Source organism: Gymnogyps californianus, chromosome 7 (genome assembly GCF_018139145.2).
Source record: "Gymnogyps californianus isolate 813 chromosome 7, ASM1813914v2, whole genome shotgun sequence".
NCBI classification, from domain to species: Eukaryota; Metazoa; Chordata; class Aves; order Accipitriformes; family Cathartidae; genus Gymnogyps; species Gymnogyps californianus.
The window spans coordinates 26,015,634-26,041,689 of record NC_059477.1 but is presented as its reverse complement, the minus strand read 5'-3'; the positions used below and the strand labels follow the sequence as shown (position 1 = coordinate 26,041,689).

At 50.4% G+C, this 26,056-nt stretch overlaps 2 protein-coding genes across 2 annotated transcripts in view; one reads left to right on the top strand and one right to left on the bottom strand.

Annotated features, from left to right (window-relative positions):
* Positions 1-495: 495 nt before the first annotated feature.
* On the bottom strand, positions 496-20,336 carry STK11IP (serine/threonine kinase 11 interacting protein). Its single transcript, XM_050900379.1, has 24 exons — positions 20,282-20,336; positions 19,988-20,190; positions 17,828-17,902; positions 17,417-17,512; positions 16,355-16,462; positions 16,075-16,146; positions 14,948-15,077; positions 14,660-14,763; positions 13,936-14,025; positions 12,904-12,945; positions 12,239-12,406; positions 11,853-11,934; positions 11,379-11,744; positions 11,007-11,197; positions 9,355-9,465; positions 8,373-8,568; positions 6,365-6,859; positions 4,754-4,869; positions 4,465-4,562; positions 4,096-4,274; positions 3,758-3,842; positions 3,184-3,266; positions 1,426-1,652; positions 496-1,101 (listed from the first exon to the last, which is right to left on the bottom strand). Exons 1-24 carry the CDS (start codon positions 20,334-20,336, stop codon positions 961-963), a joined length of 3,513 nt encoding a protein of 1,170 aa, XP_050756336.1. The 3' UTR covers positions 496-960.
* A 5,246-nt stretch (positions 20,337-25,582) lies between these two features.
* SLC4A3 (solute carrier family 4 member 3) overlaps positions 25,583-26,056 on the top strand; it is a 28,556-nt gene continuing 28,082 nt past the window's right edge. Inside the window, exon 1 of the mRNA XM_050899568.1 lies at positions 25,583-25,621. The gene's annotated coding sequence lies outside the window, so the exon portion shown is untranslated. The remainder of the gene's footprint in view (positions 25,622-26,056) is intronic.

Below are 26,056 nucleotides of genomic sequence, written 5' to 3'. Positions count from 1 at the left end.
GTGGGATGTTGGAGAACCTTTGAGAATGCTGCAAAGCTAGTATGCAAGACCTTACCAAGACATTACAGCAGTGCAAAAGGATCGAACAAGGAAAACGTGACAATTCAATAAATATAAGCTTTTATTACAATAGAAAATAGTAAAACTCATGTTAAAATAGACTCTTGCTTTTGGACTGCTCAGAAAAGCCTAAGCCTCACTTTTACCTGCCAGTGCCCACCAGGGTCCCGACCCCTAAGCGATGAGCAACACATTTCTGTGCTAAGAGCCTCACAGCTCCTCCCTCCCCAGTGACAGTGAAAGACTACAGCAGCAGACTGGGCCATGCCCCACCAGGCAGGCAGGTAAGGGCTCTCTGTGGGGTTATTAGTACAACATGCCTCATCCCCTTGTGCAATCAGGCTCCTGTTTGAAGCAGGCAGCTTTAGGGAAGCTGTGGACAAGAGGGAGGGGGAGGACAAGAAGGAAAAAAAAAAAAAAAAAAAAAAATCAGCAGCAGATAATGGCAGCTGTTCTGAGACAGCTAGGAAGGCAGCAAATACACCTGCTAGAAAGACCACAGCATCCAACTGCCTCTGGCCTGCTGTTTGCCTAGTACCACTGCATGTCCACTGAACATGCTCTGGCCTGGCTCCCTCTTCCTTCAGTGACACTCCACATGACCCTGAAGGAGACTAGCAGACACTGCCAAGTTAAAACTCTTGTGTAGCTTGTGCAGTATTACAGGGAACACCCTCCACCTCCTCCTTCCATGGCCAGCCCAGTGCAAGTGAGTGACTGTGCAGTCTGGACCATCGTGTGCTCCCCTCCTCCTCACCAAAAAGGGCCAGGGGCAAGAGTAGAGTAGAAAGCAGAGGCCACAGGACAGCAAGGTCAGATGGGAGTGGGAGACACTTGTGCACCACTGCCAGCACAGCAGCACTCTTGACTCCAAGTCCCGCCTGCCTACAGTCGGCAAGCTCACTCCAGTCCCTCGTACACAGCCTTCCGTAGCTCGATCGAGAACATCTCCTCCCAGGGCCCACGGATCCACTCCACCAGCTCTACCAGGAGCTCAGGGCACTCTGTGCGGATGTGCCAAGTGCTCTCCACCTTCAGCACCTGGGAGGGAGGAAAGAGAGGGAGGCGGATGAGCAGAGCCTAGCCTGAAAGGCACGGATCAGTCCTGAGCCACTATTCCCCAGCACAGCTGCCAGCTCCTCCCAGTTTCTAAGTGACACCCTCCTCCCTCTCTGCTGCCAGCCATGGAAGTGTCCCTGCATGACTTTTGTACAGCAGCAATTCGCTGTGCTCCCCTGCCTCTGTGGTGCAAGGCCCTAGGTTAAGATGGGAGATGACAGCCCCAAGACACTCTGGGCAGGAACAGGATCTGAGCACAATCCAGCCCCTGGCATCTTGTGTGCCCTATGACCACCTCCTGGTTACCTCATCATAAAGCATCAGCTTGATGTCACAAGGACAGAGGCGATAGGTTATGACATTGCTAATACTGCTGATCGGCTGCTTCTCCTTCAACTGGATGTTGTTCCTAGGAGGCGTTTCTGCCTCATGGTCTGCATCCAAGGAGGGCTGCACCTGCCACTGGTGATTCTCCTCCAGCAGAAACAGCGTGCTTCGGGTGCTCAGCAGGGTCACAGGGAAAGCAGATGCCCCTAAAAGGATACGAGGGAATAGGAGAGGCTTTGCTGAGAGCCTGAGTCACCACTGAACCAGCTTTGCTTTCCATTCCTCCCCTAGGGAAATCCTTTCCAGCAACAGTAACTGGGTGAACAGCCTTATCCAGCTTCCTGACTGAAGAGGGGGAGCAGGGTAGCTAAACGTGGCTGGGCTTGACCAGCTTATCAAAGCTCATTGCAGGAGCATGCATATGAAAGACCACTGCCCAGCAAGCCTTGTCCAGCCTATGTCCTCTTGTAAGGCAGGAAGAGGCACTTGAGTCCTTGGACCTCTTAAACAACACTTTACCATTCCTTAGTTAAAAGTCAGCAGCTCCAGCTAAAAGGCCGCCTTTTTTGGCCTGAATTTGTCTGGCTGCAGATATCTGATGGCTGGAACAGAGAGCACACACATAAAGTTTAATACCAATCTGCGATGCGTCATAAGTATGACAGGAAGCAAAGTAGTTTTGATAAACTGTAGGGAGCATAAACATCATCTAGCTGATTTCAGTGGATGCAAATGAAAAGCACTAGAACTTGGGAATAAGTCAGATGCACAGAAATAGGGAACCACTAGCAGAACTGGCTGAGGTCACAGGGGATCACAAGCTGCCACAACAACATGTTGCTTTTCTCGTCACATCTCACTCCTGGGAATTAGTAGGAATATCAGAAATGGGATGTTTAATTAGTCCTGTCTACTTGGCAGTGAGGCCTCAGCTGGAACCGTGTCCAGTTTTGGGCACCATACTCTAAAAAAGAAGAAAAACCGTACAGTAAGAAAAATGCACTTTAAGTTCTCCCTCCCACTGGCTATTTGTTCAGCTTGAGGAGACCAGTAAATATACTTCCCACAGATTCCTTCTGATTCTCGTTCTCTCATACCTCCTCAATGGCCAACAGTGAACAAGGGTGCAAGAGCAGTAACAAAGTCGAAACACAATTAACAGCTATATTGTTTTTAAAAGTGTTCCAAGGTAAGATAACACTGGAATTGTTCACTGAAGACTCAAATCCCAGGTTTAGCAAATTTGGCCGTCAGCAAGCCCTGGAACACAACTTGATGCGCTCCAGCAGGCTGCTCCTGTCCTACCGTCTCGGGTTCCGGACACCTGCTTCTGTTTTCCCAAACAGAGGAGCCTTTCAGCTCCTCGCACAAACCAGCTGTGTGTATGACCCCTCAGCTTTCCCTCAGCTCAGGGCAACGATCCAGCCCTTAGATAATCTCCAGCTTCTCAGAAACCATTCTGAGTTGTCACCAAACCTGGTGTTCAAGATCGGCTGCTCCCTAGAGCCTGGACTTCCATGCAGAAAAGGGCTGGGAGACTCACTGGATATATACGAAGAAGCATGCTGCTATCCTACACATCTCAACACTAAAAAAAAAAAAAAAAAAAAAAGAGCCCTCACCTGTGCCCCTGCCCCAATGGCCCAGCTCTTTTCTCACAGACTGTACACTAAAAACACAAGCATGTAAGCAGACAGCATAAGGTGTGGGACACCTGGCCACTGAGATCTCCTGTACCTTGGATCAGGTATGCCAGCAGGTAGAAGAAACAAGCGTCATCTGCAGCTGCAGAATCTGTGGTCTTGGAGTCCAGCAGAGGCCTGGAGGAGATAAAACAGCAGGCCAATCAAGGAAGCACGCTGTTTCCAGTCTAGGTTTGCTGTGAGCTAGCTACCGTTCACTGTCCTCTTGGGGGAGGAAGGGACCCATCTCTTCCAGATGTTGCAAAATTCCTCTCTCTCCTGTTACTCTGCCTACCGCCTTGCAGCTAGGAACCAAATGCTTCTTGCAAGGGAGGAGGCTGCCCTATGCCTCCCCCTTTTCCTCCCTCCATCATATTCTGCTCAGGCTCCTCCAGGAGAGCTGGAATTGCCCTGCCTGGCTCAGTGCATGACACCCCTTTGCCTGCTCACCACCTGTGCAGCAGGCACCTGAGCCAGCTGCCTCAAATCTGTCATGTAGGCCTGGCTGCCACTCCAGCGGTGCCTCCTCCTGTGCTGCCCTGTTTGGAGCACTACGCTTCCCAGGCACTGCTGGACAAGCAGACATCCTCTTCTATCCAAAACCCCAACCTCTCAGAGGCTGTTCTTACCATAGCCAATGTTGTGGATTCATTTCCACAGTGGGGATTTCCTTCACCTTACTCCTGTGCTTAGCAGGCAGCTCTTGCATGAGATCTAAAGAGAGGGAGAAGGTAGACATCTTTTATTGCAAGCCCAAGGGCAGTACATAACAGCTCAGGATGGTTCTCTAGTCTACAGAGAGGCACTGGAAGTTACGATGCCAGTGGGGTTCTCCCCCAACTTTTTTCTGAGCTGGCAAGAAGTGAATTTCCAACATACATCCAACTACAGCTCTCCTGGTAGCTCTCTAAGAGCAAATTTTCCAAAAGCCTCTCCCCCCTGGCCCCCACTACAGTTCTACTCTTACATGTCAGGGTCTGCAGGAACTGGTCACAGCAGCTTTGGTTCCGGATCAGCAGATTGTAGGAGGCTTTTGGGTTCTCAAACTCCATTCGCAAGCTCTGGTGGCAGAGTCCCACTTCCAGATGGGAAATATCAGACAGGTGGTGAGAGTCATTCTTCTTCAGCCAGTCTGCAGGTTGTCCCCTAATCACAGAGCACAGCCCTCAGCTGCAGCAGGCTGCCCCATCTCCTCTCCCACATCAGATTGCAGCAGGGGGTTTGCCAGATGAGCCTTTGCATGTCACCACACCTCCAGGATAAGGCTAGCACAGGCTGCCACTACCCAGCACTCACAGCCTTGCTGCAGGGTCTCACTTGCCACCGTTCTCCTCACCTGATAGCCCCAGTGACTTCCAGCACATAAATCTTGAGATCAGAGGCAACCAGGATTGAGAGGAACTCTCCTTGACGGCCAAACTTCACCATGACCACCTAGAGCACAGAGAGGGTGGGTCATAGCACTGACCTGCCCCTTGCCAGCCCACCCATGGAAAGGACTGACTCAAACACACCTCAGCTCTCTTCACACCCCCCAGTCTCTGGGATGCCACCCCAGTGCAGAACTTGCATGTTGGCAAGAAGGACAACCAAGGAGCTGCAGGAGTGGTGCTGCGGGAACTCACCTTGAGGAAGCACTGGAACTCCTCAGCATTCTCCTCAAAAACCTCCATATCCAGGTACAGCTTCAGGCGATGATCCACAGAACGGAAGTCCCTCGTGTTCAGGATGCTGTTTACAGCTGAGGAGAGCAAAGGGTAGGATTAGCACTCTGCCCACTGACCAGATGCTGCCCAAGCATGCAGACTGACACCAGGGCAGCAGTGTCACCCCCTCTGCACACCTGCTTCCATCAAGTCTCTCCTCAAGACAAAGGGCCAAAGCCAAGGCTTTCCAGGCCACAGGTCTCAAATGTGGAGACATGAGGGGACTCCATCACTCCAACACTTGCTTCTTCAGATATACAAAGCTTTGGTCTAACCCATCTTCAACTTATGCTCAGATGTTTAGTCACAGGACACTGCTTTGCTGTCAGTTGGCGGGAGGGCAATTCTTTATCACAAAGCCAGAAACACATTTCTCATTTCAGCTGGTGTCAGCTCAGGTCAACTTTTTAAACTCTGACTTTGGCTGTGGTGAGGCTAAAGGGGACTGAGGAAGACACCAATAAAACTGCTTAAGAACATAATTAGGTTTGTCATGCAATCGTATGACCAAATAATTTATACAATAGCCATGATACTGCCTGAGAGTACACACTTCCCAGCGGAGCCTGTTCTCCACCAGAAACACTACACTAATCAACTTCTTCTCAGCAGGAACTTTTTCATGGGCTCAGTTTTAAATTGGGACCTTGCAATTTGACCCAAAAGAAGAGACTGCTTTATTTCTCACACTTCAAGTGTACAAGACTGAACATGGCAATGCTGGACACTGGTCCTATACCAACTCCTCTTCAGGGGCACAGCACTCTTGAAAGGCTGGGGGAGATCTCTATAGATCAAGAAGCTGATGGGTTTGCAAATCAGGACTAGACTGCAGTTGCAGTAGAGTCACTTGGTGGGCTGGACCAGATAACCTCCATAGCTCCTTTCCAACTTCAGTTATTCTGTAAATCACAAGCTGATGCCCAAGAAAAGGCAGTATGCTACATCAGAAACCCAAGGCCCTTCACAAAAAGCATTTGTGGACCTCCTAGTAACTGCTGTCTTGCATGATAGCCCTCACACAGCCAGCACAGTGTCTCTTCTTTTGGACAGGCTTTGTCATCTGAAGCTCACAAAGACCACTGAGGAAAGCACAAGTAACTGTAGATCCACGAACCAGAGCCTCCTACAAACACACCAGCCTCGCACTGCACTTAAGCCAGAGAACAAATACAGAGAAATTGCGCATACTATTCTCCAAAGGTAACGCTCCAGTTGGCAGCTCACTGGTGCCACAGAAACCCAGTGTGTCTGTAACTGAGCAGTGCAGCTCCCAGAACCCTATTACTCAGAGTCTGAGCAATACTAGGGATTAGGAGCTGACTCAGTTTTCCCTACCTTCAGGCATGAGGATTGAACGGAGAAAGGAATGAAAAACTCTGCTCACAAGAACCGTGGTCACTGCTGCTCATGCTTGATAACCCCTCTTCCCCATTAAACAGGAGGCAGTGCACCCTGCAAGCACCAGTGATAACGCCCAACACCAAGCTGTGCACACCCCTAAACTGTGCACAGCTCCTACATACTCACAGGGACTGAGATTCCACGTTTCCTCGGACTCAGAGTTCAAAGAGAGCTGGGATGGAGTGGGCCCGCAAGAAACACTGTAACGGTAGCTCCCCATCAAGCTGCCCCCATTGGTGTCTGTGTGGCTGAGGGACAAGTACTGGCTCTTCATGCCCAGCTCCTTCTTCCCGCAGCCCCCATCTGAACTGCGGGAGCTGGAATGGAGAGTGGCGTCGTGCTCGCCACTCAGCTCCGGGGTCCTGGTGCTGTTGCTGGTATCCATCTCCGAGCTGTCCTCCCCGCCGATGTAGAACTTCCCACTCTCACTAGCCAGGGCAAGTGCTTCCTCTGGGCCCTCCTGCTGGCTGCCTCCCTCCAGGACAGAGTCTGACAGGTCCTCACTCGTGCTGTCGGGGCCAGGTGGCAAAGGTGTGCTGGAGCACACCTCTGAAGGCAGGATGACCACATGGTCACTGGAACAACTGGGACAGGCTATGGGCTCACCAGCTGCTGCAGCATCTGTGGAAGATTTCGTCAGGGATAAAGAAAAACCAGAACAGCTCTCCCCAACAAGATTTTACTCTTTTTTTTTTTTTTCCTCTGCAAACCACAAACCATGCCTTTCAAAGTAGACAATAGTTATAGTCTGACTTGAGCAGCTTGTTGAGCAACTCTGTTCAGAATCAAAATCAACCTCACAAATCAACTAGAAATTCTGGATCAGTGCCAACATGCACCTGAAATAGCTCTGCTCAGATTTAGGGCGGCCAGTGTGTGCTGTAATTGCAACCAAAACTACATCAGGGCTTTGGCTCATGACTTTCCTCCACTTCATGTCCGCAAGTGCTCACATAGCCTTTGAAGACCAAGCTCACGAGCCCAAGCTCAGTCAATCCAACCTTCCTTAGCCACCTCCATCCCCAGCTTGGTTTATCCTCTAGCCAGCCAAACCACAAGCATGCCGTGTCCCTTCTCCAGCTGTCCTCATCCCTCCTGACCCCAATTCCTGATGCTTCACCCACACCACAGCAGACTCCCAGCTGGATCATGGGACTCCCACTACCCTGGCAGGGGGGAGAAAGTGTCCCAGGGTGGAAGAAAGTGCTGCAGCCAGGACAGCACCTCTGCCCTCACTGCAGTACTTCAATCCCAGGGTACTTCATCAAACGAGCAGCATCTTCCAAGCTAAGGCTGGGCAATCCCCACTTCAAATATAAACTGAGCTTTGAAAAACTCAGGAATCAGAAGATGCCTATTCAGCACTAGCCATGTCTCAGCCAAAATACTACATCTAGTTTCAGACATCCAAAGAAAAATGTGAACAAATGGGAAAGAGTACAAAGGAGACCAGCAAGAATAACTGCATTGTATTAGATATGACTGACAAGCAAATTATCTAGGGAGTTGAGCTTATTTAGTCTAGAGGACAGAAGACAGGACTAGTCACGGGGGGGGAGAACAATGGCCCTCAAGTGCAAAGAAAGGAATAAATCGTTCCCTATACGGGAAGCAAGAGTGGGCTTAAGATCATAGCCGGGGAGACTTAGGTTAGGGTTCCAGTTGTTTTTCTGATGTCTAACAGCCAAAGTTTTACCTGAAATACTGGAGAAGATTCCCCAGAAGCCTCTTGTTAGCAAAAGCCCTTTAGAACAAGTTAGTCTCTGTGGCAGAACTGACTGCAGTTTCAACAGGACAAGAGACTACGTGACCTTTAATGCCTCTCCCAGACTTCAGATTTCTGTGGACCATCTGCAGTTTCCAGCACCCCTATGTTCTCCCAGACCCCAGGCCACCCACAACAGGGGTGCTGTTTGCTTAACCCTAAAACAGTGGCTTATTCCTGCTAGTGAACAAGGCAGGCTCTTCCCAGTCCAAGTGCGCCAAGTGAGAGTACATCCCACAGCAGGTTTTAACTCCAGTACAGCCAAAGCATCACCCTCTCCTATACATTCCATGCTTTGCACCACAGCTGCAATTCTGGCAGTCTGCCTGGGCATTAGCAAGCATCCTTTTCCTGGGCACTACATCCTACCTTGATTTGAGGCAACTACGGTCTCCAGGATTTTGGCGTCTCCAACCTCTGAAGGATAGGGACCTTGATGCCAGGGAGCCAGGGACTGCAAAAACTCCTGCTTGCATTTCAGGCACTGGAGCTTCGTGGATCCCTTTTCCTGGTCCTGATTTCGCCGATTCTCCTCAACAGCTGGGGACAACACTTCAAGGACACACTAGAAGCAGCAGCACAGGGAAAAAGAGTGCTAGCAGGCAGCTATAACTGTCCTAATAAAAGCAAGCCTCTGACATCAGCAAGTCTCCTCACATGCCTCATTAGCATTTCAGAGTGCAAGGGGTACAGGGCCACTTCCCAGCTAACAGAGTACCACAGTCAGTCTGTGCAAGCTCTTGCCAAGGGCACAGAGCTTCACTGCAGAAGACCAAGAGAACCTGTTTTTGCAGGTCTGTGCCTTGTATGTATATACTGACAGGCTCTCCCTGGAACTCTGGTCTCAAAGGTCCCATCTATTTGTTCCTTCTCTGTAACAACTTGTTTAAATGTACTTAAACAACAGTACCTTGAGAAAACTACTTGGATTTGAGACCAGAGTCACTACAGCAGCTGCGCAGACCAGAGCTGCCATAGCACTGACACTCTCACTGTCCAGAGGCTAAGTACAGGCTAGCGCATCACTCAGCACCCAGGAAACACTATGTTGCACATGCACAACAAGTAAGGATCACTAACTTTTCTCCCCAAGAGGGAGAAAACTCCTTTCTCCTTGAGAGCACCCTTTATGCTCCAGGAGCTCCACTGCCCATGGCCATGCTCACAGGGCCCTCCACAGGTCATTTGTGCAGCAGGATAAATCCTGAGCTTACAAGCCAGACATGGGCTGCCACAGGGCAGCAGATGCGCACGTGCTCTGAGAACAGGGGCCCTGTGCTGGCTGGAAGAATTCAGTGTCTTCCAGGAACACTGTCCCACTCCCCAGGCTTCCCCCTCTAGCCTCCCATACCTGTAGACACTGCTCCGGGCAGTTGTCAAGCACTACATATTTGCGCTTCTGCCGGTCCTTGCGAATGTAGCTGAAGTGCAATGTGAGGACAGGGAAAACTCGCTCCAGGTCCTGCAGGAGACAGAAAACACCATTTCTAGAAAGAGGGCACAGCATCCAGTATACAGACTACATTTGTTTGCAACTGGCTGAAATGTGGCCATACAAGCACTTACTTTAGTAAGCCCTGAGTAGCCCTCCATAGCTGATAGCATTTGGGAGCCTGGTAAAATGGGCATAAATAAATAAATAAATAAAAGCTCATAAGTGCTGAGGACAAGAGAAGGTTTCAAGGCCCAGAACAAAGCATTTCAAACAAAACACCTTTTCACGAAGGTATTTCAGAAGAATATCAAGTCACAAACATTCAAGAGGTACAACGGCAGGAAGAAAAAATGAGTTGGAGCTTTTTGGGAAAACAGTATTAGAGAAGCCTGTGAAACACGGCCACACACACATTGAATGTTAAAATCCTACCACGATGTCCTGGTTTCGGCTAGGACAGAGTTAATTTTCTTCCTAGTAGCTGGTACAGTGCTGTGTTTTGGATTTAGTAGGAAAAGAATGTTGATAACACACTGATGTTTTTAGTTGTTGCTAAGTAGTGTTTATACTAAGTCAAGGATTTTTCAGCTTCTCGTGCCCAGCCAGCAAGAAGGCTGGAGGGGCACAAGAAGCTGGGAGGGGACACCATCAGGACAGCTGACCCAAATTGGCCAAAGAGCTATTCCATACCATATGACATCATGCCCAGTATATAAACTGGGGGGAGTTAACTGGGAGGGGGGATCGCGGCTCGGGAACTAACTGGGCATCGGTCAACGAGTGGTGAGCAATTGCATTGTGCACCACTTACTTTGTATAGTTTAATTCTTTTAGTATTGCTATTGTCATATTATTATTATTATTATCATTATCATTGTTTTTTCATTCCTTTCTGTCCTATTAAACTGTCTTTATCTCAACTCACAAGGTTTTTTTCCTGATTCTCTCCCCCATCCCAGGGGTGGGGGGGCAGTGAGCGAGCGGCTGCGTGGTGTTTAGCTGCCGGCTGGGGTTAAACCACGACACACGAGAAAAAGAGATTTCCAAACTCCCTTTCTAAAGAACCACAAAAGCAAAATAGGGCTGGTAGTGCTAAAGCATGCACCTAGAACGGATGGAAAACTGCCCACTGAGCTACCAGTAGCTTTCTAAACATCATGCTAGGCTCAGTGCTGCACTGTCTAAGAAAAAGTGCAATCCACAAACAGTCCTCCAAGGGCATGGCAATATCCCAGTGAGGAATGGATGGGAAGGAGGTCTCCATTTCATTTAGGCTCCTCTTGAGAAGTCTCTCATTCCTGTGCACTGGAACAAGTCCAGCCACTGTCTTTTTAACTCCAGCTTTGGAACAAAACTGGTGCTGGCTTCTGCTGCATTATCCCAGGTACTCTAAGCAATACAGATGCTGTTAGATATACCTGCATTGGGTGGAAGAGATGCTCAATCAATCAGGCTTTGCAGGAGCTAGGAAAAGACCTGCAGGGTACTCTGACAGAAGCCCAAATCCAGAATGCTGGCCCACGCAGGGAGTAAGATGAGCCAAAGGCTCACACAGAGGCGTAACTCACCATCCTTTTCCAGTTCATCTCGGAGGTCTCCACGTTCTGTAGGCATTTCAGCTCCAGCTTGTGGAGGACTTTGGCAGCCTTCAGTTCCACCTCAATCACATGCTTAGCTGTGACTCGCAGGAAGATCCAGTCTGGCTCTGGGTCCCCTTCACCTTCTATTTGGCTCACCAGCACTGGCTGGCAAAGGTCCACTGCTGAACAAGACACAGTACAGGTCAGTACACACAGCAGGCCTTCAGGCCTGCTTGGCCCAAGTCCTTAGAATTCCCACAATACTGGGCAGCATGATAAAGCTTCAGGGATGTCTCATTTGATCTATCTATTCTATCGTCACCCAAGCCCTCAAACACAGCAGTGAAAGGACCTGTTTACCTTCTGGCTTCTCCTCTTCTTCCTCCCCCAGCATTAGCTCATCTGCCTCTTCTTCTCCTCTCTGTTCTCCTTCCACAGGCTCATCCAGCTGTACTTCAGGCTCTTCCTCCTTCTCAGTATCATCCAAAGGAGGAGAAGATTCTTTCTGGGATACTTGGGATTTTCCTTGCTCTGGGTCAGAGCTCTCACTCTGCAAGTCCATTGCAGCAGGTCTGCCTGCGATCTCATCTGCAGAACGGCTACGGCAGATGACAGGTACTTGGTCATGCTCCTCCAGGTGTCTCTTGTACTGCAGCCAGTCAACACCAAAGCGATCTCTGAAGCTGTCCAAGCGCTTCATCTCCTTCTGATGCTGTAGGACCAGGCCTGCAGAGAGAAAACTTGGGAAGTATGAAAATAGTCACCATGCCAGAGCACTCCTCTGACTGTGGGCAGTTCAGCTGCTGTGTTACTGAGGAAGAAGACAAGCCTCACCAGCAGAGAGAGGTAAAGCCTGGGGCTCACGTTCTGTGTCACTGGGCTCTGAAATGCTCGCTCTGCGCACTTTGACTTTTCCCTGGAACAAACAGGATAAGAATAGATGGGAGGCACCAGAACAACCAAAACAGCATCTGATGAGGGGTTCTGCCAAGCTGAAGGGTTCATAGCTGTTACAGTGCAGAAGCACACCGTGAAACATTTGTCACAGTATATCAAGACTGACATTAAGCCCAGCCCCTTCCTAACACGCAGCAGCGCAGAGGCTCACTACCACACAGTCAGTGCAAGACCACATCCCACTGCATGAGGCTTTCACATTAAGGCAGCCCCTTCACCCAACATGCCAGCTACATGATCAAGAAGCTATCTCAGTCCCAGACCTTGCTTTTCTTCCGAGGGAGCCTGACAGCCACATTCTCTGCTGGGGACTGACTGTCACTGAAGTCTGCAGCACAGGAACTGTCCAGAGCACTGCGGTCCAGTGCGGTCTTCTCTGAGGTAGAAGTGTGGATGGACTGTGACACACTTTGCACAAGTCTTGGAACGTGCTAAAGCCAAAAGAAGAGAACACTGCCTGTTGAGTGCAAAGGTAACCAAGCCACAAATCAGGCTGACAACTTCCCTGCCTCTCACCCCAAACTTTCACCATCTCAGTCAAAGTGGTGACAACAGATCCTGCCTGGTTGACTGGACTGTTTATCATGACCACTCCGATTTAACTCAATCTCTGCCTTTCTTAAAAACAGCAAATGGGAAACTGATAACTGCTTGTTTTGCTGACATGTAATTCAAGTGTCAAGTACCAGATGGCACCTGAAGAGGAAACAGGCAAGGCTCCAAGTTCTGCAAGGCTACATAGAACAGAATAAATTACACTGGCCAGTCCCAACAATTACTAGGAATCAGCATGGACTGAGCCAAAGTGAACTGTGTCAAAGAGTCTAGGCAGCCCATACAGATTTAACGGGACACATGACAATGCAAAAACCTGTCAGAGTTCCCACTCCCAAAGCCAGGAAGATCAGTTTACAGCAATTGTACTTACCATCAGGTCCGAGGAAGAGAGTGGCTCCCCATCCAAGAGGAACTGTAATTAGAGACCCATTTGCAGTCAGATTCCATTTGGCTGGCACATACTCAGGACAACATCTGCTGACTCCTGTTCCCCTTCAGGCCACCCTAGGGTTGGGCTCCCTGGCACAAAACTGTAAAGACTCTCAGAAACAACCCTGATCCTGCCTATCCATCGCTCCTTTACTTGTAGCTACCTGACCTAAATAGCATATAAGGCCAGAAGGGACCATTGTGGTTTTCCTGTTTACAGACTTTATGACTACCAGAAACGTATCCAAGACAGTTCGCGGAAGAGTTACAATAGATTATTCTGCAACAACTCATGAATTGTTTTAAGAGGTACTCACTTTCACCTCAAAGCTTGTACCCTGCTTCTAGCCTGAGTCTACCTAGCTTCCAGTAACTTGAGCTCAGTGAAAGCTTGTTCCAAGATGCAGTCTGAAGACAATGAATCCAGCCATTTGCCACTAATATGAAGGGCAGACCAGCTCTGAACACCTCTGACCCTTAGCAAGCAAGTTTAGCATGCTAAATTGCCAGAACGCTGTCTTTGCTGGCTTCTTTATTTAAAATCAGATTACCAAGAATTGACCTAAGCACCAGAGTGCACGGGAAACAGTGATGACACCTAGCTGAGAGCAGAGTGATGGGGAGAAAGAAAGAGTGGCCATGGCTGCCAAAGAAGTATGTAATTAGGCAAGGTGGGCCAAGACACTGCGTTCCTTCTTTGCAAAGTCCAGCTACATAGTCACTATTTCGCAGGAAGAGAGTAAAGTTTTGGGACCGTCAGTGAGCAAAACTGATGAAGTAGACAGTGAAGACGTATTAAGATCTGAGGTCTTGCAAACCTGAGATCAGTATTCAACCACAAAACAATCACCACAGTTACACCACTGGAATAAGTTTTCATGTTTATGAAATTCTTTCCCCACATTTGCCCCTGACTATCAGAACACCCTACACCTTCAACAGCAGGGGCAGAAAACACGTGGCTAATACTCACGTTGGAGGAGGCTGCCCTGGGAGACAGATGTACAAGGGTTGCAGATCGGTGGTTTTGATGGAACCATAATGGGTTTCCCTCTAAATGCAGCTGGGTGGGGGAAATAGAGAAGTTGTTATAGAAGCAATATTCTATACCCCGACCTAATCTGCCTGCAGGCTCCAAGCTTTCTCTCTGCCTCAGGAAATTTCCTTGCAGTGGAACGGTGATCAAGCCAGGAGAGGACTAAGCTTTTACAATGCTTCCTGAAATTTGTTCAGCAAATAAAGAAGGAAATTAAAGTACTTCCTACTCATGCCCCTAAATCATTAGCAGCTTTTTCAGTACTGACTCTGAGCAGTGTTGAGAGAACAGTCCTTTACAGGCTTTCTTCACAAGGACTACAGTGACTGCAGTTACTCTCCTTCAGACTTCTCTGAACACACAACTCCACAATAGGAATAGGGAAGGATCTTTACTGAACTTGGCAGTGTTAAAATCGGAAAGGAGGAGCAAGGAGGTGGGGATGAATATATGGAAAAAGGTTAGCTTGAGCAGGGGTCACTGAAAATGAAGGCTGAAATACAGGTATCTCTCCAAAGCTCCCCCATCAGCTTCCTGCATTAAAATTAAATGCTCAAGAGTCGAACTGATCTTTCAAAACTCTCTTCTTACAACAGTCTCCGCCTTGCGCCCCCTGACCATGACATCTCTAATCGACCAACCCATCAGGCTTTGTGCTTACTTTTTTTACGTAGTGCAGAGTGGACAATGGTGCCAACTGGGCATGTTCCAGCAGCAGGTTATAGGCCACATCCAGGTGCTGCAGATTCACTAGCTGTTCAACCCCTGCAAACAAAGCAAGAAGCCATCAGCATGCTAGAAGATATAACATAGGAACCTCCCACCTACCTCTCTCCCCCAAAATTGAACCCTAGTAAAAATAGCTGTGCCCAAGATTTCAAGTTCTGTTCTTCCTCAAGGAAGAGAGAAAGGCCTCAAACTCAGAAATGCTCCTCCCTTGTGGGCTCACCATTAATGCTGTCAAGTTCATTGTTGCGCAGGATCAGAGTCACCAGCTTGGATCGGCTGAAGATGCCAAGGTTTGGCACCTTGGACAGGAAGTTATAAGCCACATTGAGGTACTCTAGTTCTGTAAGGGTCTGTTCAGAGAGAAGAGCAGCACTGGATCAATTGGGACCTTAGCTCAAAGCCTGACCCTGAACTCAAGGCAGAGCACTAGCCCCTACCATTTTTTCCATCCCACCAAGGTCAACCAACAAGTGAGTTTCTTAAGACTATTTCTGCAGCAAGACTTTGACATTCACATTTGGAGTGGTTTGTCTAGGGGCACTCAGCATGATCTAACTGCTTTACAAAATTTGCTCGGAGCAGCTTTCTCTTTCCTCATCAACTTCAATGGAGCACAGGAAGGGACTGGACCCCTTGCCTCAGCAAAAGGACTGAACTACCAAAAGAAGCCCTTTCTTACCTTTGCAAAGACAATGGTGAATGATACATCGTGAGCCCCACCAACTCCATGAAAAGCCGTTTCATAGCTTCTCTTAAAAGAAGCAGGTCCAGCCAAGCAGAGCATGGATTTCATTGCCATTCCCCAGAGACACACATGCCACTGTGATGGACTACCACCTTTCTAAAGTAACTGACAGGAGATTTCTGAGAGCGAGAAGGAAATGCTACTGGCAGCCTGAACAAACCAAACAGCAAGTCTCTACAGCCCCACGCCTGGCTACATAATTCCCACCTGCTGCACACATTACAGTGAAGTCTTGGCCACAATGGAGTGCACACTGCATGTGTGACTGTATGTACAGTGTACACTGTATGTATCACTGTATTTATCACTCAGCCACACTGGAGTGCCAAGCGATACATACAGTGGTACGTACAGCTAACTTTCCTGTCTTAGAGCGGATGAGGAACACTGCCTTCTCTGCCTCAGTGGCACAGGGGCTGCACGTACAGAACAACAGTTTCAAGGCTGCAAGCACTAGCTCTAAATCACATGCCTGCTGGGCGACATCTCCAATTTCTTTTGTTTCTTTTCTTCACCTAGCAGGCACATGGTCAACGATTAGAGCACTTCAGCAGTGTCCTCTCCATACGAGAAAACTCCGGTACTCAGCCCAAGATACTCACCGTTAAATAGTGCTCACAATCCTGGATCTTGTTGTGACTCAAATCCAAGACTCTCAGAGCATTCAGTAATTGCTGAAGGACAAAAAGATACTAGATCAGAACCTACAAATGTCTCCACTGCAGCATGGAAACCCTGTCCTGCTGGGAGAGGCCAGCAAAATTAACACTGCCCACTCCCTCCCACCCAGACCTAGCAGCATTCAGTAAAGGAGTGCCCAGTTCCTGGCTGTGATCATCTCCTCTCTTCCCCTCAGTCACGCAGGAAGGATGCCCCACTCACCAGTGAGTCATCCAAGGCAGTGATCGAATTATAGCTGAAGTTCACAGTCTGCAATTCCAACCACGGGAGAGCACAGCTCAGATCTCCACCACATGCTGAAATGATTTCCTAGGAAGAAGTGAGGAGCCATTCCTTGGTGAGTACTAGCTGTTACAGTAACAGATGAACACAGAAGAACAGCTAGTCTAGAACAAGGCTGGCATATTGTGCCTTACAGACCCTGCCTTGCCTAGAGTGGCAATGACTTTCACATCACTGATTCAAGTATTTGGAGGTGGTGCGAATTCCATGGCTAGGTATTTAGAAAGAAGGGGAGATGCCTTTGCTTCCTACACTCAGGTGGCAATAGTTAACCTAACATGTTACAATTCGTAGGCTCTGAACACTAAGCACAAAGATTCACGCTAACAAAACCTTTTTCAGACCTCCATCAAAGCAGAAGTAAGATACACATGCCCTGGCCAAACAACTTGTGCTCTGGCAGACAAAAGCAGCTATCAAAGCACTCCCTACCAGCAGCCCCTGTTCCCCAGCAGGCAGCTGCTTCTGTGCCACAGACAGAAGCCCAGAGCCCCATGGCTAGCACAGCCCGTGCTACTCAGTTCTCCACAGCTGGAGCTTGCCTTCAAGTCTCAGAAACCTGCTGGGCACCAATGCAGGTAAGACACTGGGGCACAGCATTCCTTCTGCCAATCAGCTCTAATTTAAGGCTGCTGAGGTACAATGAAATAAACTTCGATCAGCTGCAGGCCTTTGAACGTGGAAACAGCCAGACACAGAGAACGGTCAGACCTAGCTGATACAAATATTGGCCAGAGCCAGAAATTCTCAAGCAGCTAAAAAGGAGACTACAGAGCACACGTGTATCCAACCAGGGAATACATCAACACTGTTTGAGTCAGAAGTAGGAGCCCAGAACGGGGAAGGGAGAAAAAGCCATATACAACAGGGATTGATTAGGTAGTTAATGCTGTCTCCTACATCTTTCCTGTGTGAAGGGCTGTAGGACCAAGACAGCCTTTCTCCTGCAATTTACCCTGTGAGCTGTGTAGAGACACTCACCTCCAGTGTATTGATACATTTGCAACAGGTTAGAGATTCCAGCTGAGAATAAACAAATCGCAGTCCCCGGAGGCAGTGTGGAGGGACAGACCTCAACTGCAGCAGTGATGAGAAAGTAAGGACAACATACATCAAAATATTACAGTGTAAGAGCAGCTGCCATCCCAGGCCCATCTCTGCAAGGGATCTCCCATTTCCCTGCTGGAGCCTGCCTCCCTCCCTAACACTCCAGCCATTGCTTATATCCAAGCTTCACCCCAAGCAAGTGTTGCAGGAGTTTAGACTTAGCCTTCCAGGGAAGCCACAAAAGCCTACCCAGTTTTCAGGAGTAGAGGCGTTCTGCAACCACAAAACTAAGTCAAGAAAAGCCAAACAGCAAGACTCAAAGCCAGTTCTGCCTCCTATACTTACTTCCAGATGCCGGAGGGACTTGAAAGGGAAGATCTTCACAGCAGATTGCAAAACACAGTTTGGAACATGAACGAGCTAGAGAAATCAGAAAAGAAGTCTCATGTCAAGCTCGATTTGTGCTGCAATACTGCCCTCCCGATGCACCGACTGCAGCACCTTGAACAGGCCCCCTCCTCCAGCTCGGATGTTCACTAACAAGCTCTCCCCCAATGCTGGTATCGGCACGGTCTCCTGGCCCCACAGTTCAATAGAGGTCAAAGAGAAAAGCCTGTTAGCTAGCACAAGACAACGGTCTACCAGACCATAGAGCTCCTTTTCTTCTCCCCTGCCCATATGGCTTCACCACTTTCAGAACCACAGGGACGTCTGACAGCTGGATTCCTCATCAGCCACCACTAACAAATCTACTAAATAAAGACAAATCTAACTGCTGGAGCTATGTTTATCAAGCAACTGAGCTGAACTAGCACACTGGTGGGAGGTGGAGGTGTGCACGTGCATGTCACTAGAACAGGCCAAATAAGGCAAATCACAAGCAGATACAATGGAAAACAGAGCTGGTCTCCAAGACACTGTCAGCATTAGACTGAGGTACCTGCAAACCTCCTCTTTGCATTCCGTAGTGCAGCCACAGTCTCTTTCACCACAGGGTAGTTAGGCTGTGTTCATGTACCACAAAGTGGCTTATTAAATCCAGCTTCTTATGCTTTCTACGGACAGTGCATAAACAGTATTTCAGACAAAGTGAGTAATGAAGTAGTTAATGCTTCCACTGCAGACACCAGAGTACAGCTGCAGAGACCATCTCTGCCAGCTACATCCACCTTCACGCAGAAGTGACTCATCAGGTGCAGAACAGACATCCCAAGGCCTTGTCACCACTACCACTTCCACAGTTACAGCCCTGGTGGTGATGAATCACTGCCCACTGCCTGCCAGCACTAATGCTGCATGTTGAACAGGACCATTTGTAGGGGAAACTTGCACTGGGAAGCTCTGATGATCAGTTTTAGCAAAGTTCATTTCAGATGCCATCCTTGCTCTGTGTCCTGACTGTCTTTACTCCCTCCACTGTCTTAAGAATCTGATCAGACTGATATAAATTATTAGTTTCTCCAAGCAAATCAGTTACCGCACCACAATGGGTAGCTTCCCCTTCTTTACAGGCTTGTTACAGAAAGAGCCCATTTTTTGGTTAACACAAGCACTCACCACAAAATCCTCCTGACTGCAGCGTCCCTGCCCGCCTCCTCCTGCCAGGGGACCCCTGTTTCTCCACAGGCTCTGGGCCCCACTCCAATCTCCACCCTCAGGACACTGCTACAAAACCCTCCCAACAACATACAGATAATCTCTCCAATCTGTCTCATACAGAAAACACTTTTAAAGACATCGCAGGCCATAGTGCTCAGCCACAACACCTCCTGAGCACCACTGTGGAACCTAAGAACAGCTGCTAATTCCCCTTCCCCTTTCAAGTCCATTTCACCTCTACCACCCCCCCAGCAGTGCCAAGTATAATCATGTGCAGTTTCGTAACACACACCACCTTTCAAAAAGCCCTCTGAAGAATCCCTAGCTCTGTACTTTTATCTTTATTACAGCCTTCTTAAAATTAATGAGGACACGTTACTAGCAATATCCCATGCTGTGAAACAGATCAACCAGAACCACTGCCCAGGCAGGAGCATGTAAAACTCAGAAATAAGAAGCAGAAGGTCTCAGAGCAGTGGGTGTAAATACTCTGGCTCTGCTGCCTTGTGTAGATCAATCGTCACTCAGGGAGCACTCAGCTGTGCTCAGCTGCCCCATACTGCCTGAATTGCTCAAGCATTTCAGGAAATAATCACTTTCCCAACAATGTCAACACCAAGGTCAGAACATAATTAACCCCTGCTGCCCCTGTTTTTAACTCTGAAAAACTTTCCGCTGAGTTGCATGCCTGATCCTAGATGAAGTAGCTACACGCTATCGTGCTGAACTATGACTCCATGCAACAGCCCTGCAAGAGCTATCCGACCCACATAGCATGCATGTAAGACGGAGTCAATGGGCACCAAAGGAAGCCACTCTGAAGCAGGCAGCTGTGCCTGCCACCTCCACTGGCCACCCTTGCAGTACCCCCAGCCTCTCACATCCCCAGCCACGGTAGGTACAGACCTTCAGGGAGTGAGTCTTCTGCAGGATGTCGAAGAGGAACTGCGCCTGGAGGATAGCAGCGGTCTCGGCGGGGTGTGAGGGCAGGGCCACGAAACCCCGGTTCTGGTTGCGGGAGCCCAGGTGCTGCTCGAAGACCTGCGTGAGGTGCTGCAGGGTGGGGGTGAGCAGCGTCAGCGTGCTGGAGCCGTCCAGGACGAGGTCCCCTGCAGAGAAGGGGAAGGACGGGACGGGCTGTGAGCGCTGCTCCCCCCACGCCGGGGCCTTCACCCCGGCCCGGCCCGGCCCGGCACTCACCCGCGTCCTGCAGCAGCCGCGCCAGGCCGCGCACCAGCGTCTCCGCCGCCGCCATCTGCAGGGGGGGAGAGGCTGAGGCGGCGGACGCCGAGGTGACCGCGGCCCGTTCCGCGCCGCCGCCGCCACCGGCCCCTCGCACTTCCGCGTTACCACAGAGACGCGCCCTTCCGCCGCACCAGCGAAGCGGCCGCCGCGGCTAGAGCGCCGCCGCTTACATCCGGTTGCCATGGAGCCCGCCCCAGCGTCCCCCTCCCGCCCGGCGGGGCCCGCGCCCCCCGGCCCCCGCCCCGCCGCCGCCGCCGCCCCGCGCCGCCGGGGGAGCGCCCCGCGCCGCCGCCCCGCAGCCCCACCGGTAAGCGGGGGCGGCCCGGGAGGGGCTGGCGGGCGGCACGAAGCGGGGCGGCGGGCCCGCGCCGCGCCCTGCGCAGGGCCGGCGGGAGGCCGGGGCCGCAGCGCCGCCCGCCGCCGGCGCGACGCGGCACGTGTCGGGAGGAGCGCGGTGGCGGGGCCGGGGCGCGGCGCGGCGGCGGGCGGCTCTCCTTCTCCGGCGGTGCGAGGTACGGGCCGGGCGGGGGCTGAGGGTGGGCGTGTCCTGGTGCTTGCTCCTCCGCTGGCCGGGCTGCAGCAGCCCACGGGCCCCGCGGACACGCGTGGGGGGCGCCGCTGCCCCGCAGAGCCCGGGCAGCCCGCCTGGCCGCCCTCCCCCGGCCCCGTGTGCGGGGCGCGGCGTGCACAGGGCGCTCCGGTGCTGCATGGTGCAGGTCACCGCACGGTGCGTGGCACGGCGCGGTGCAGGGTGCTGCACCGCGCATGGTACGGCGCAGGGCGCTGCATGGTGCATGGCATGGCATGGCATGGCATGGTGCAGGGTGGTGCATGGCATGGGGCATGGTGCATGGCACAGCACGCAGCACAGTCCCGGGCACGGCGCAGTGCCCGGTGCTGGATGCTGCACGGCATGGTGTGCAGCGTGGCGTGGTCCCGCACAGCGCACCGTACGGGTTGCACGGCATGGCATGGCACGGCACAGCATGGTACGTGGTGCAGTGCATCCCCGGTGCCTGCCTACGTCCCTTCACTCCCTTGGATGTGCGTGTGTCTGTCAGAGCCATCCGTATGTCCAGTGGAGGGGTGTCTCCTTGTCACTGTCTGGTGCTGGTACTTCGTTCTGGAGTGGGTTTTGTTCCCGTGTGTTCGTGTATGTGTCTGTCGGCTGAGCGAGCTCTGTCCCGTCCGGTACCTCTGTGAAGGGAGAGTCAGGGAACGGAGCAGGCGCTTCAGACGTGAATGGCTATGGTGGTTTATCCAGGCTAGTTCAGTAGGGTATAGGATTCATTGAAATATTTAAGCCTTATGAAATACTTCTGTACTCTTAGTTTCAGCGTAGCCATGTGGCAGAGAGATCCACAGGTTAAACCCTTCATGCCTGAAAACTTTGTGTGTTTACTGTCTTATGTGTTGCCTTTTCATTCTGGTGTGTGTCCCCGTTCCTCAGCCGTGGCAGGGGAGAAGTAGGGGCTGCGCAGCCCACTCCCGTTTCATTCGGCTTTGAGGCTGTGACTGTCACAGCAGCATCCGAATGCTTCGGCGTACGCAGCAGCACCCCTCCTGCTCCTCTCCTCCATGGACAGGCTCATCAGTATGTCTTCCCAGGAAAATCTTCCCGGGCCTCTAATCCTTCTCCTTTTTGAGCTCTTCCCATCTGTGTCTGTCAGCCAGAGTCTCTTCTCCTCTAACCCCAAACCAGCTTTGCCCTTGGGGCTTTATCCCTGTCTTAACATCCACTTCTTGTCTAGACACTCCACGGCTAAATTATTCTCAGCCCAATGGCCAGGGGATTAGGGAAGAGCTGAGGAGATGGATGCAGGGCCTGATGGCTGTCTCCCTGCAGCCCCTTGCCCACGGAGCAGGGGCAGCCTGCTGTAGCCCTCCTGGCTCATCTTTATTGCAAAAGGGCAGCGTGAACTGCTCGCCTCTGCCCCTCGAAGACATGCCAGATGCTTTTTTCTCAGCAAAACAGGAAAGCTCCTGCACTGGCACTGTGAAGCAGCCTTTGGGGGTCGGGGGAAGCCCCGCTGGAGTCACTGTTAGCAACATGTGGGAGATGCTGTAGCTGCCAGCATGCCTGCTCGCTTTCCTTCAGGATTCGTTTAGCCTAGGTGGTGGGTACGAGGTACCGTGATTTAGGTGAGCCAGTTCTGTTTACTGATGCGCTTGCAGAGAGAGCAGGGAGGTGTGAGTGCGCTGAGGTCGGCAGGCTGTGGATTTTTCTGGCCTCCCTTCGAATCTGGCCTGCTGGCATGACGCTTCTATTACTGAAAATTACTTCTAGTGGGAATGCTGAATCACGTACTCCTGACAACCAGGAGATACAGTAGGATGAAGGTATCATTCATTCAGTTTTCTTTACTGGTTTTTTTTTTCTTTCCCCTTTTGTCTTGTGTTCTTCTCATGGCAGCCCAGGCAGTGATGCCAGCAGGCTGGGCACTTCAGCATGATGCTCATTAGCAGAATTCTCCCTGATATTCATTTTAAGTTTCTCTTTTAAATTTTAACCCATTTCCAAGTCTCTTTGTGAAGGGCTGCCTGAAAAAAAAAAATCTTTAGTCGTGTTTTATACCCTTGAGATCTTTCCAGACTGCTGGCTTGTCCCCTCCCCATCTTAGTCATCCCATATTGCGCTAGACAAATTTAGCTCCTAACCTTTCCTTATAAATCAATCCCTCAGGCCTACTGGCAATTTTTTGTTGCTCTTCTCTGAACTCCGTCTGTTGTGGGTAATAGAAAAGCCAGGCCAGATCCGAGTAGGTGTCCATTCAGCCTTTCTCCCAGAGGTTGCACAGAGTAAGGGGCAAGTGGCCTCTAGTGGCCAGCCATCAATTAATGCACCCAAAGGGAGCAGCAGTGCTTCCAGGCCACGGGCTCTCCCTTCTCGAGAAGGCAGGAGAGCCGGTAGGGTTAGGATCGGAGAACGTGCCTCCCATCCTCGCCCCTCTCTCGGCCCCAAAGCGGCAGACCCCTCCGGCAGCTCTGCTCCCAAGCCCCGCCGGCTCGCAGAGCCCCGCCAGCTTGGAGCGCCCACGCGTTGCATCCCGCTTTCACAGGGGGATGAGCAGGGGATTGACGGAAACCCCATGGGCACCTCGCAGTCCCTCTGAAATTTCAAAGCAAGTCCCAAGGGCTCTCTTACTTTACTGCTGGTACAACTGTCTTGCTTTTAGCTGTTCAGCAGTGTCATTAGAGTGACATATTTTCAGCATATTTCAGAATACGCTACTTCGGTGGGTAAAGAAAAACTAAGTGCTGGATTTTCCCTCCCTTTTAACTTCATTTAGGCAGTCAGGCTGTAGTTTTAAACTCAGTGTAACATCTTGCAAAGCTGGAGCCAGCAGAGTTTGTGTCATCCAGCAGTTCTCCTGGCCGTGGGTTTCCTCCTGCCCGGAGCACGAATGCCCCTGCAAGCCTCTGCCTAGCTCCGGACAAACCTTAGCTTGACCTGAAACAAAGCACATTGTTTCACAACGTTGCTGATAGTTTGCAGTTTCCTTTGGAGGCCTCACAAGGCACATTAGTGGCACAGAGGTGGAGCTGAGCGTTAGCGTTTTTTTTGTTAAATTACCTTTACCATGCTTGTTTTTAGAGATTCTGCCACTACAGGAGCTGCCGTCCAAAGCCCCGTCATCATTTTATTCCCTGAAGGAGTAGGGCTTGCAACACGTTTTTGCAGGCAGTCTGTAGCTGTGGATGTTATGTTCCTTACAAATACCCAATCCTTTCTTTAACAGTCGTGATGCTGTGACCCTGCAGGACTGCAGAGCCAGGTTCCCCCGCCAGCTCTTCCCGCTGGAATAAAGCGTTCCCTGCCTTCAGTTTCAAATGTGCTGCTGTTTGCTTTCATGGGATGATACCCTCTTCCTGAGTTAAATGCAAAAGGAAATAAAAGCCATGCATTACCCTTTTCTCTATCATGTCTGCTACTAAAAAGCAGCTCAGTCTCTGCTTACAGATGATTTCCAGACCTTTCTCCTTTTTTCTGCTTTCTCTCTTGGAACCCTTTTGGTCTATCTTTCTTGGAAAACAGGGTGTGAAGTTGAAGATTACAGCTTAAGATCTACAGAGTGGATTGGGTATTTTCATTCTTTTCTGTCCTGTTCCTTATGGCCTGGACTCTGCAATTGCTTTTCAGACGTCTGTCTTGGCAGCGTATTTCTCTTGAGCTGTTCAGGTCTCATCGAGAGATTCAATTACTGACGAGTCCAATGAGGTGGTGTCCTGGTTTCAGCTGGGATAGAGTTAATTTTCTTCTTAGTAGCTGGTACAGTGCTGTGTTTTGGATTTTAACTCTATCCCAGCTGAAACCAGGACAGGTGCGTTTGAGGGGTTTCTTCCATTAAGTTTTGCCTTGTTCCTGATAATTAGGACAGTGTACCAAGGGAGCACGCTTCATCAGTGGTCAGATTAGCTCCTCAAAAACTTGCCTTACAGATGGCCCCAGGATTTTTGGTTTGAATAAGCTCTTCAGGTAGGCAGAGTAAGCAGAGACTGTAGTAGCACCTTCTGGAGATCTTCAAAGATAGAAGGAGGGATGATGAAGTGGCCTTACTGGTGTCACCTTTACACCATCTCTTTTAGTGTTTTAGTAGCCTGTCTTGAACAGTGGTCCATACTAGGTACTTCAGATGAGATAATAAGAAACCCCTCAGCAGATCACTGGGATATAACCTATAATACTTCTTCCAAAGCTTTCAGAGCTGGAGAATAGCTTGTCCTGAAAGACGGGCTTAACTTCTCTTAATTTTCTTTGTCATAAATATGACAACTTGTTACCCAGAGAGATGGCCAAGCTATCCTCTGACTTTGCAGTTTTTTCCTCCTCGATGACATCACTGAAAAAAATGTTTTCCTTTGCCAATTTTGAATTCATTTGTATTTTACCCTTGTAGTTTTAATGAATGTCCCTTTTCTTGTGCTGTGAGATGAGAACACTTTGCTTATCCCTGTGTCCAAAGCACTGTGCATGTGCTTACATCTTCTCTCCTCTGTATTAGTTCGGATGTGTTTTTGGAGGTCGGTATCTTCCCAGTGCCAGTCTCTGTGCCATCTCCAGTTCTTCCTGGGGTGCACCCCATGCTGAGCTCAGCCTGCGCTGTTGCTGTAGATGATATGACTACAGCTGTTTGTGTGTTAGTCTCCATCCCACTCCTTGTCAACCACGGCACCTCATTGCCTTCTTCACTTGCAGTTGCATATTGAGCGGAGCGCTCCCTCGGGTTGCCCGCGGGGTCTTCTGCATCCCTCAGCCACGCCGGTGCAGACAGGGCACAGATCTGCAGTCTGAAGGTTGGCCTCTTTCCCTGTAATGTGTTGTTTTGTGTTTGGTGTTCAAATGCTGAACTGTTTGTCCTTGTGCCATCTCTCTGGCCTGCACAGATCTCTCTGAGGTTCCTTCTGGCCATTTTGGGATCTGCCCAATTAAAGCTAGATGGCACAGGACCACTCTGCTGCCTTGTCCTGGCACGCCCTCCCAGCACCTGATCTCTCCAACTTTATCCTTCCCCGGCGGCCAGTCACGCCCCGGCTTTGCTGGTGGAGAAGTGGCTGAGCAGAAAGCCTTTCCTTCTCTTGCACAGCCCATGCAGGAGCTATGCACAGCCCGTGCAGGAGCTACGTGTAGCCGCTGTCTTGGTCAGCCCCTGCACCCTCCATGCAGCAGGCTGTTCGGAGGAGGACAGGCTCCCACCTGCCCTTGAACTGTTGGAGCCGGTGCACAAAGCA

Coding starts and splice junctions, on each gene's coding strand:
- STK11IP (XM_050900379.1), bottom strand. CDS start 20,336: ATGGCGGCGGCGGAGACGCTGGTGCGCGGCCTGGCGCGGCTGCTGCAG. Junction 15,078..16,074: donor ATTGTGAGCACTATTTAACG/GTGAGTATCTTG, acceptor CTCTCTGAACAG/ACCCTTACAGAACTAGAGTA. Junction 3,267..3,757: donor AATCCACAACATTGGCTATG/GTAAGAACAGCC, acceptor TATCTCCTCCAG/GCCTCTGCTGGACTCCAAGA.